Here is a 12,097-nt window from a genome sequence, read left to right on the forward strand (position 1 = left end):
TACTTCTTTTCAGCTTGCCGGCCTTTCCTGAAGTTATACCAGGCTATGCAACCAGTTTATACATCTGGAATATAGTAAGTCATGAGCATTTTCAGTTTTGTTTGAATCCAGGTTTTAATTCTCATAATTGCAGAATTTCATAGTCTTTTTTTGCTTTTTGTTTCTTTAAACCATATATTTTATTTTTCTTTTCTCTCCTGTTAAGTAGCGTAGGGCCAGAAAATCAAAGCCGAATCTGCATTGCTATAGACCCTGCCCAGCTTTTGAAGGGAGATATTATGGTAAGTTTAATTGTATGGAATGAAAATAGAGTACTGTGCCATTTAGTTTATAGTCTCTGACCTGTTTTGTGTTCTTGTAAAAAAAGACATTGAGCAAATGGTTGCAGATGTACTCCAAAACAGGTTATTAAGTTAATTTAGTCATCCTCTCATCAAACTAGAAGGTTTTTAGGAGCTGAAACAATTGCTGTCAGCATTCCCATTTCGTAGCATCACCAAGTGCGGTAAGGCCTGTGGCGCTGTTTTCTTTAAGAAAATTGCTTTGGGGAGTATTTGTAACTTGGCATTAAAATACCAGTGTCCTATAATTTGGCAGGCAACGTGCACAATCATAAAACTATATGCTGTAAAGAAAATACCTAACTAATTCTGAATTGCTTTGGAACTCAAAAAGGCGTGATACCAAATGAAAGCTTTTTGATTCTACAAGCACATGCAGTATTTAGAAAGCAGTTTATATGTGTTAATACAGGGCATGTAATTCTCTGTGTGCAGAGCATGACTCTGGTTGAATTGCTGCACTAGCATTTTAAATACCTCAGCTTTCTCTCTTGTCATGCACTGTTATGCACACAAAAGGTAAAGAAATATAGTTGGTGTGCCTTTCAATTTGTTAAACTAAGGGAACAGAAGAACGTGTGGAATGAATGGTGGGGAGAAGTACTGTCAGAAAATATCCCTGGTCTGTTGCTACTAGGTTTCGTGATGCTTTTTTCTTTTATGTACTACTTTGAGAAATGTTGGACCTCAGTGTAAGAGGTTCTTGGTGTCAGGGTTCTGGTTTTTTCTACCTTCTGAAATAATCTTTTTTATTATCCTCCTTCTGCCTTTCCTACTTCCCCTTTCCATTCAGTTTAGTGTGTTGTTCGCTCTTTCTTTCACTGAAAAATGGAGAATTTTTTTGTTAAATATACTATTAGAAATCGGTATACTTTGGATGCTTGGGACAGTTTCAGATTCAGGAAGATTTGTTAGCTCATCAGAGGACTGATGGTGCCTAAGGAAGTGGAATAGCTCACAAAAGAAATCAGTCTGAGACCAATTTGGTATCTCAAATGTGTGTTTAAGATGAAAAATGAACACCTAGCTTTTCAGTAATAATTGCATCATTTAAAAAGAGATCAACTTCATTAATCCCAAGCTATTATTGGAGGTAATTCTTCTGAGCAAGCCAGCATCTTATTCAGCATGGTAATGTTTCCTAAACAAAAGACTTCAGTTTGGAATAATTTTTTACTATGTGTTAAAGGAGAAATTCACACAGTTGTGGGTACCACTAGGCTTGCTTTAATCACAGCTCAGAGTAGGGCCACCACCTCAGTGAGTGGCCGAGAACAAAAGGATGCAGCACAGCTTGTATACACTTACCAAATCATTAGTCAATGTCCAAAGTTTTTAGGAGTTTCCTCCTAAATTCTTGTCAATTCTGCAAATCCATCACCTGACCCTGTCCCAGTTGATTCATCCATTCTGGTTCCAGTCTCTGCCTCAGTTTCAAGGTCCCCTTCGGATTGTGGTCTTTCCGCTTGCTTGAACTCACATAATCCTTCAAGCACATGTAATTTTTGAACAAGCAGTTCCTATTCATCTATATTAATTTTTCTAAAGCCATCTGCGTTTCTGAGAGCATCTGTGTATATAAATCGATCACCCATTGCTTCTCTATTCTCCAGCTGATTAACTGGACTGGGTTTTAAACCAGCCTTGGGTTAGGGCTGTACAAGGGCTGAGGCCTGGTGCTGCTAGTTAGCAGCTTCAGCACTTTGAATTTCTTAATTCAAAGTATATTGTCTTTTAACTTATGTCTAAGTAAAAACATCAGTGGTTTCAGGAAAAAGAAAAATGTGTAGAATGCTCCACCTCCAACTCCATGAAGTTTAACCCCTTAAAGTGCATGGGTTTAAAAAAAAGACAGACTTAAAAGACTTGCTTGTCTGAAGTTCAGAGAATTTGTTAACACAATGTGAGTAACACGTGGTGATGGAGCACAGCCACAGCCCTTGAAAAGCTGCATTGAGATCTGTAAATGCATAGAGTATTGCCCAGCACATTACAGTGGCTTGCAGTAATTCTTGGGTATGGCATCAGAACGTAGTGGAGCCTGAATTCAAAATTAAGCTAAGGCTTCCTTGAAAGCTTGTTATGTGTACTGGGCACTGAGAGATGTTTTCAGTATTCTGAGTATTGGCCAGATTTTAATAAACAATGACAATTTTGTGTAAGTTGTTTATGATACGCTGAGTTAAAATTATTCAAGGCTGTTACTTTGAATTGCAAAGTGGAAAGAAGCAGGTGCTATGTAGTTTTCTGAACTGACCCAGATACACTGTTTTTATAAACATAATTATGCAAAAGACAGTAGATTCTGCGTAAATCCAGCAACTGTGCAAAGCCAAAACTCTTGCCAAAGTTGGAGGATAAAAAGTATTGTTCAGGGATTTAGTCTTCTGCATCTTCAGAAACTCTCATGTTTGAGCCACATGTAAAAATGATGTGATTGTTTAAAACAGCTAAAGTTAATGTTTTAACATTAAATTGTGGAGGAATGTACATAACCTTAAAGAAGCTCTTAATTCTTTTTGAGCTTCTTTTTGCTCAAATAATTAAATGTAAACAGTTACTTTCAGGCCAAGTATAGGTTTTGGAGCAGGTTAGTTCTAATATCTCTCATCAGGGGTTCTCTTAATCCCATTTCTGTCCATTTTTCATTCCTGGGCAAACTTGAAGTTTTCGTCCTTTATGATGATGTTTTACCTTTACATAGGGTTGCTGGACATAGTGGAGAACGAGCATTTATTTATTCTTGATTCAAGCAGTCTTAACTGTTTCTCCTACCTTGTATTTTGGTAACCTAAGGGACTAACTTATGGCCGTGGTTCTAGCAGAATGACGCTGATAGTTGTGTTGGACTAAAAGGAGATAGCTCCTGCTAGTAGGCAGGGGTTTGTATGCTGTGTTAATTTTAGTGGGTGTAAAGCGTTGTTTAAAATAAGAAGCAAATAGTATTTCACTTTGTATTACCACTGTGCTGTAGGGAATTCTCTTCTGAAAAACAACCAACCAACCCCAAATCCTCACTTGCAGATAAAATAATGCTTACTTGCATAGTGAATCTCCTAGCTTTTATAAAGGGTTAGAAATATAAGGTTTGCGTAGAGAATACCTGAAAAAAAACATCTCTTATATATGGGCTGAAGTATTTCAGAAATTGTCCTATGTGCCATGTGTCAGCGCTGATTAACTTAGGAATTTAAGGCATCGAGGAGTTACTCCTGTAACGAAAGGTAGACAGCAACAGCTTATGTTAGCTTTTTCAAATCCTGTAGTGAGAAGAATTTTGTAACTGTTTTAATCCCAGTTTTCATAAGCATCCCTCTTAAACCCCTATGTCTTTATTGTATTCAGTTTGAATAACTATTTGCTATTCAGTTATTCAGTCTTTTCTAAGACACTTTTCTCCATCTGTCTTAAGAAAAAAGGTGATATCTGTTGTCATCTTAATGTATTTCAGTAACATCTGCTTTATCATAAAATCCTGATATCATCAGGATAATATCATAACATTTTCAGCCCTGTGACTAAGGTGTTACCAATATTTTTATGTGTTCCTCTAAGAATGCTGAGTGGCTTTGTATTACAGCAGACTCAGAGAATTAACAGGTAGAATATCTTTAGGTCTAGCCTAAGGGAAGATGGTATTAGAAAGTAGGACTAGATGTTGATTTCAGAGAGTTCTGTGTTGTTCTAGCTGTGGTATAAAAACTACTACCAACTCCCCACAGTAGCATAAACCAAGATTCTATCTTCACTAGAGTAGGTTTTTAAAAAGTCCTAAAGTAGGTATAATCAGCTTTGCAGGCTGGCTTCTAAAGGCTCTGCATATTCTTCAGTTATTTTGAAATGGATGTGCTATAATTCAGTTTTACATTAATTTGGTACCATGAAGAATTACGGACACAAGTCAGCATTCCAACGTTGTACTGGCAGATGTTGCACTTCTGAATCATAATCTACTGATTGGTGACTGACAGCGATGAAAATAGTAATTACTATTTTTACACATCCAGAACTATCTTGCCTTGGGCCTGTATAGTTTTAAAGGGTTGAATAATACATACCCTGCCTGTTACAACATCAGGGATGTCTGCAGCAAATTGCACTGTGGCTGCTTTACTTACTAACTCATGCATACAGACGCATTTGTTCAGATTTGTGAGAAATTACTTCCTGATGTGTTTCTCTGTCTTTCTAGCTCAAGTGTTATCACAAAAAATACCGGTCAGCTACTCGTGACGTGGTTTTTCGCCTTCAGTTTCACACTGGAGCCATTCAAGGACATGGCCTGGTTTTTGGCAAAGAGGATTTGGACAATGCCAACAAAGGTACTTGCCTTTGTAGCTGGCTGGATGCGGCTGTGTGCGGGGGTGTATGTGTGTGCCCGTGCATGCGATGATCATCTTCAGGACCCATTTTGAAAAGGATTCTTGATTGGTTTTTTTCTATCCTTATTTTCAGGGAAAGGGAGACTGCTTTGTGTTAGTTAACTCATATCACGTAACATAGGTAAACCCCTAAGGAGAAGAAAAGCTCTTCAAGTGAGTTAATTTGTCAAAATCACTCAGATACTCCTATGTAGTCCTTATTGCATCCTCTCACATTTGTAAAAACAACAGATTCTTATTTGAAATGGTGACTCTATTAGTCACCATCACAGGAAATAAGGTGGGCTGAGTGGATCCCTTTTTTGGCTAAGGAAAACAGTCATAAAGTCTGATATTGTGTTTGTGACCTAGTCTGCCTGAGTATGGAGATCATTTAATATGCCTCAGAATGTACAAAAATAGAGGCAAAGTTTTCAGACACATTTGAAAATGTGCTGGGCTAATCTTTGTATTTTCCAAATTATTGATTCAGTTTTATTTTGATGTTTGTATGCAGGATTGTAACTCCTTCACCTTATGTTACTGGCAAACTAAAATCAAACATATTTTCCTGCAACATATGGCTACACAAAAGTTTTGTGGTCAAAGTACTGCAATTCAGCCTATATAGAGAACAATTGTAGTTTGCTCCTAGGTGTGTTTTTCTTAAAAGCCAAAGCCAGCCATGTCTGTCTAGAGAGAGGTTTGGGAGCTGTACGTCTTTTCTGCTTTGGACTGTTCTTGGAAGTAAAAGACCTCCAGCTGATGCTTATGTGGTCTTTTCTGGAGATGTGTGGGGCAAAGGATGTGGCTCTTTTAGAAGCAAATCGCTAAACCACAAGTGAGAAGAGTGAGGAGGGTACATGTATTAATAGTTGTAGAGAATCCTGATTTCTGAGTGCCTTGGAACTGCTCTCCTGGGGATAGCTTGCTGAAATATTATCCTTCGTTTTCAGATGACCGTTTCCCTGATTATGGCAAAGTGGAATTAGTGTTTTCAGGAACACCAGAGAAAATTCAAGGTGAGTATACAGAAGAAAAAATGCTCTTAGTTTGAAAATAAGATGCACTGAAATGTAAATTTTTTAAAAAAATATATCCTATTTTCCTCTTTCATTCCACTTCTCTTGTAGATCAGAAATCCAACTTTACTGTTCAAAATGTAATAAAGTTACTGGTTTCACTTTGAAAAATTGAATGAAGGCTGTATTTACAGGAGCAGAGGAGTGATCAGATTTCAGTTTAAAACTATATTGGAACAGTTGGTGATGACTAGTAGAAAGCATCTGTGTAAAACAATGCATAGTATAGGTAGCTTGGTCTGGCACAAGTGGCAGCAGTGGCCTATCCCATAACCTTTTTTCAATGTTGTCCATAACTGATGATATTTGCAGTGGTGAAGTCTGGACTGTCTTCAGTTTAGCACATTTATAGTTTTGTTGGAAATGAGTCTTCTTTGAAGTTGCCTTGTAAGGTGTATCCTGTATGCCTCTAGAATTCTGTGGTAATGTGGCTAAGATCATAGGTAATCACAACGTGCAATAAGAATTTAAGGTTGTGCTTAATATTGTAGTTTGATTCTGTTAATACATGGGTTCTTACTCATTTTACAGTGTCCCAAAAAGTATGGATTCTGCATGAGACTGAATGAAAACCAAATACAGTTAACTGTCTTTCTCATACATACTTCCAGTGTCCTGCAAATTGTGTGTTTTCCTTGGGTTTTTTTCCTCACCAGTTTGATCACTTAGAAACTTGTAGTAGCAGCCAGTGAGCAGCTGGATTCTGTCCAGCTAAACATGAAGATCTCACTTAGCCTGTTGGAAGGCCATTTAAGAAAAAAGATTTTATAAATAAATTTGTCCAGCTTGTTCTAAACATTTCTGGATAGGAAATGCTTGAAGAGAGGCCAGCTGACATGTCTGAAAAAGGATCAAAATTGTTTCAAGTTTTCCTTCCTTAGATGGCAAATCAGAGGGGTGTTTTTAGCAGTTCTAAGTGATTGGAAGTTTGTATTGAATTGCTATCTAAGGGATTAACGGGCTAGGAAAAAGAGTTCACCTTGAAGTATTTATTTACAATTTCTGCAAAATTATTTTCCCACATCTGAAAGTATTATAGAATCATAGAAGAGCTGCGGAGTATCTCTAGTCATCCCCCTGCTGAAGGCAGGGCGGGCCATGAGCTCAGCTCAGCTTGTCCAGAGCTTTGTCCATTCAAATCTTGAAATCCTCCACGGCTGGCGACTTCCCAGCCCCTATGGGCGGGCTGTTCCCGTGCCTGACTGCCCTCGCAGTGCATTTATTTTTTTCTTAGATTGACTCTAAACTTCTCTAGATACAGTTCATGCCTGTTCCTTGTTGTCCTTCTACCCTGCTTCCCCACCTGGCTCTGTCTCCTCCGTGGCCTTTGGGGACCTGCTGCCAGCTCCCCCCAGGATGAAGAAGCCCTGGTCCCTCAGTCTTCCCTCACAGGGCAAGTCCTCCCATCTCAACCACCCTGGTCACCCTGCCCTGAACTTGCTTCACTTGATTCATATCTTTCTTGTATTATGTAGCTCAAAACTGGACACAGTATTCTAGAAAATAAGCAACTTTTGATACAGATTTTAGGAAAGAATGCACTTGCTGGAGGTGATGAGACACCTAAAAGTTTAGGTAACAAACTTTATGAATCTGCCTTGTGACAAATGACATCACAGAAAGTCTCTACAGGTGGCGTTTTTTCTGCCAGCATATAAAGGTACAGGACCATAGCATTCTTGTCCTTCTAATTTTAACTATCCTTGTTTTAAAAGTCACAGCATGTGCATAATGTTCTGCTGCTTGACACCAGTTTGCAAGAGGACTTGCTTCTCCAGACACAGCCAAAGAGTTGATAACTGAGGATTCTCTGTTGCCTAGTCCAGAGAGAAGAGCAAAGGCAGATAGCCAATTTGATTTGTGTTGGTGTCAAAGCCAAGTCCAAGGTCATGAGTCCTTGATGCCTGTGCTTTGCGCTTTTGAATCACCGAACCACACCTAAATTGCTCATGGTATACATTTAAAAGCTGAATATTATCTTACACCTCATTAAGGACAGAAAATCGTGGGTTACTGCTGAAAGTTCCAGGTGTCTTTGGCAGAGCCTGCTGAAGCGCGGGCAAACATGTAGAAGGCAAGGTGCCCAGCGGGGGTTCTGCCAGGAGCTGGAGAATGGCTGGCACGGCACCCTTGGCACCTGGGGGAACTGGGAGGGACACAGAGTGGTGGTTTTCAGCTCTCCTTTCATCTTCAGTGATAAATTGTGCTGGTATCGGAATGATAATCTGTAGCAAACTCTTCTTTTAGCATTCCTTTTGTACCATCTCAGTATAGATCCTTGTGGTTTCATTCTGAACAGCTATCTGTTTTATCGTGCCCGCCTACGGGGCTGAGTGGGGATCAGCTGCCGGAGCTGTGCCTGGGGGCTGATCCGTTTCCAGAGCCACGGCATAACCACGAAGCTCAAGACCAAATTCTCTGCTTGTACCTTCTGTCATGAAACATAGATTAAGCTTTTTTTTAGCTGATTTATATAATCTTTCTTCCCCTTTTGCTGCTGCTTCCACTTCAGAATATGGTGTTATAGTCTGGGGAGCAAGCTTCTGTCAGAAGGCCACGTACATATGTGTGCGTATACCATTACCAATGTGGCTATGATAATGTTTGGTCTCAAACAGACGTTTATTTTTTTAGGATGTGAACACCTTCAGAATGACCATAGAGTGACAGTTGACTACAATACCTCAGACCCACTAATACGCTGGGATTCCTATGAAAATGTGAGCCCTGATGGGGAAGGTGAGTAGTTCCCCTTACACAAGACCACGGCAAAACATTTTGCATCTGTGTCACAGTGTTCAAAAGGGAGGAAGGAGACCTCATTTGTTTGAACCTAATGCCACTTTGTTGCTGTGTTAAGTGGCTGTCAACCTTTCCCTGTTTAACTTCAGTGGTTCTATTGGCAAGAAAGCTGCAGTAGTTATTTGAGAGAGATTCTTGTCAATGCACTGAATTAGACAGAGATGCAACTGGTTGATACGAGTTACATTTTAGTGGTTTGGTTTTTTTTTTTTTTCACTAAGGCTTTTAGTTGGAATACTAATAAATAATTTTAAGATCAACAAAATGATGTGGTGAGTTTGTAGCCGTCAGTACTTATTACTATGTTATCTGGAGCGTTGCAGGAGGCGCACCAGGCTGCGAAGTTACAGATAAACAGACAGCAAAGAATGTGTGTATTTGCCTGTTTCCCCTCATAAATGTACTTGTTTCCGACTTGCTCTTTATTTCTTAGACTTTTCTCTTCTGTAATCTGCTGATACGTGCACAGGGTGAAAGCCTCCAGTAGCTGTCTTCAAATTCTTTGCTTGAGTGAATGTTGTGCTTTTAATGTGTGTAGTTTTCCTGTGAGGACTGAGAATGTCACACCTGTGTCTGTACACCTTGGTGCGCATGCAAGCCTGACATTGTTGCAAGTAAAAACATGAGAGAAGGTACTGAATGGATGCCAAAGTTCTTGTTTTTACAACTCTCCTGTTACGAAATGAGAGAGAGGCAGAGCTAGGGTACTTAATTAGCCACTCTCTAGGCACAGTTTCCATTGATTTTTATAATCTGAATTTGGCATTGACCATCTAATGACTACATTGGTGAGGGTTTTAGGGGCAGAGGCATAGTGGGAGCTTGACTTTTTTTCCACTGCATCACTCTTGTGAGTATTTTCTCATCCACAGCAGACTCCAATCTGCAGAAAACTAGGGGAAAATAGAAGGTGGAAAGAGAACAGTCATTTGGCTCGTTTACATGGGGCAGTTAGAGCACTCCGAAGGGAGTCATCAGAGGTTTTATAGTTGCATGAGACTGTACAGTGTCTTTTAGAAGGAATAATATCTGAGAGACTGAATCTTGGCTGAAGAAGATCTCAGTTTCTACCCAGAATGTTTCCATATCATTTGCTTCCTTTCCTTCCCCCCCCCCCCATCCTTTTCCCTGTCCTTTGTATATACATAACCTTCAGCAAGCAATGCATTGATATCAAATGTTTTTAATTGCTGAGATTGATTGGATAGGTGGATTTGACCTTCCCATTGTAATGTGTCACACTGTAGGTAACTGAATCAATATCGGAAATTGAAAGCTGATATAAATGTGTGGACAACACACTGTTGGCAGACACTGTTCGCTGCTCACGTCTTGTAGAAGACTTGATCGCAAACCACTCACAAGCATGTTCTCCTGATGTTCAGGGCTTCAATTGTGAGACTAAATAAGAGTTTATGTGTGTAATTTGCATGCATGGTATATTTTAAGTACCTGAGATACAACATAAATATGATTAGGATAGCTCTCGAGAAGTTTATTGTTCATCTGCAGAGAAATCCCTAGAGCTGAAGCTAGGGAATATACCATAAGAACGTGCGATGTATCCAGATATTCTTTTCTGAAGCAAACATTTAGGAGGCAGGGTTTTACCCTGTGATGCCCAACAACTGACCTGCAGGCAGAGCATTTGCTCCTGCATAGGTTGGACAAAAGGTCAGGAGGGGCTAAAGCACATACACAGGGGACAGCTACATTTTTCTCCTAAGGGTGAGATCTGTACTGAACACAAAGGTAAGCTTAGTATGCTGCCTGAGGTAAACATAATTTGCGTAGGTCTTAATTTATGTAGGATTTATAAACAGCAGGATGGACTTCTCTTATAGTCTGTACAGCGGTTCAGTGTTGTGCTTTTACATTACAAAGGTGTGTTGAGTCCTAGTTTTGACCATAGGTGAGAGACCACTAAGAGGAGATGCTGATTTCACATCCAGAAAGTGAGCAAAGTCAGAAACCTTGGTTTCTGAAGCCTTTAGCTACAGTCCTGAAGGCAGTGAGAGAATCTTTTCTGTACCTCAGAAAAGATTAAGCTACAAAATGGGGTGCATTTGGAAGTCTGCATAACAGTGATGGTATGTTTAAGATGCCGGGAGGTCTCAGACAGGGTGCCTGTTTCAGACCCACTCCATGTGAAGGTAAACTCCTAGCTTTATGTAGGGACTGATCTTCACAGTTTTACTTGTACCTGTTTTCCCACAGGAATTTCAGTAGGAATAATATGAGACGTGAGCGTGACACATGATTCTTGTATTCCAGTTATACACTGTTTTGTTCATTTCAAAAATGTGTGCCTGTGAAACTGCAGATGAAGGTGGCCAGGAAGTCTATGGCAGAGCTTTGTGAAGAGAACAGGATTTGCTTTGTAGGTATATGTGTGGGGAATGGCTGTTTCCAAGCTGATGTGTTAAAATGAAAAATTAGAAATGAACAAGAGAATAGTATGTCCCTTTTGAAATCCTACACCTATTTGGCCTTGTTACCAAAAGAACAAAAGATGAAAGGGCACGATAGAAGAAAGATGTACCCAAAGTATCTTGGTTTGTTGGCATGATAGAGCATTGCAGACAGAAGCAGTTGCCTTTTAAATGATCTTGAGCCCTTTGATGGTAGTAAGGTCGTACACATTTGTGTTGATTATAGCCAGGCTTTGGATGGTTTGCTCTCTGGATTTAGTTCTTTATCCCTCAATCTTAACAATATAGGAATTTTGACAATTGGAAAGCAATAAATTATTTTAATTTCTTTTCATCAATGTTGTTTCTCTTCAGATCCCTTGGGAAGTGTCTCTTGTAGACTGCACTAACAGTCCCCCATAATAGGCTGAAGACTTTATTAAGTCTCTAATTCTAAGTTTGTATCAGACCTCCTCCGCCTTGAGCAGTGCATTAGCAGAGGGACTTCTGTTACTCTGGATTAGAAGTATGCATTCAGGTGTGGGATTTGGAACCACAAGAATGAGAAGGTCTTCCTCCTGCCATGTAGAAGTCTGAGATGGTTCCCATTGGTTTTCTTGTGGTTTTGAAGTCATGGTACTCTTCGAGTCTTGTGTGTGTGTTTTGTGGGCAGGAAGGAACAGAAATGACTTTTGATCTTGCTGAGTACTGTGTTGTTGGTGGTTTTTTGCCTTCAGGCATCACTTACCATACAATAGATGTGTATGGATTTACAAAAGGTTGCTAATTTGCTGCAAAATAGCAAGTTGGCCACAAAGAGATACCACCTGTGGCCACAAATGTGTGGTATCTTCTGTTATGTGAAGAGATTTAAATGTGTCCCAATTCCTCTTGATAATTGTGTGTCTCAATTTAAAACTTGGATATTGTAGCTCACATACTTCAGCTGCGCTTCACTCTCTTCCTTTTGATTGCTAAGATCATATATCTCTCCTTTGTGTTTGGACTGATTTGGGGATTGGGATTGTTCTTCATGGTATTTTGGGAGTAGTTGAAATTAAGTGATGGAGTAAACTAATGCTGGGTTTAGCTATTATTAT

The 12,097-nt window shown here is 39.5% G+C and overlaps 1 protein-coding gene across 7 annotated transcripts in view; it reads left to right on the forward strand.

Annotated features, from left to right (window-relative positions):
- Nucleotides 1-12,097, forward strand: part of TNS3 (tensin 3) — a 198,195-nt gene that overhangs the window by 100,703 nt on the left and 85,395 nt on the right. For 6 of the 7 annotated variants that reach the window (XM_040592171.1, XM_040592168.1, XM_040592166.1 and 3 more), the window contains 5 exons: nucleotides 14-74; nucleotides 206-281; nucleotides 4,534-4,663; nucleotides 5,659-5,724; nucleotides 8,419-8,523. In XM_040592171.1, coding sequence (XP_040448105.1) covers nucleotides 14-74; nucleotides 206-281; nucleotides 4,534-4,663; nucleotides 5,659-5,724; nucleotides 8,419-8,523 — 438 coding nt within the window. The remainder of the gene's footprint in view (nucleotides 1-13; nucleotides 75-205; nucleotides 282-4,533; nucleotides 4,664-5,658; nucleotides 5,725-8,418; nucleotides 8,524-12,097) is intronic. The other variant, XM_040592167.1, reaches the window with a different exon arrangement.

This window comes from Falco naumanni, chromosome 4 (genome assembly GCF_017639655.2).
Source record: "Falco naumanni isolate bFalNau1 chromosome 4, bFalNau1.pat, whole genome shotgun sequence".
Lineage (NCBI taxonomy): Eukaryota > Metazoa > Chordata > Aves > Falconiformes > Falconidae > Falco > Falco naumanni.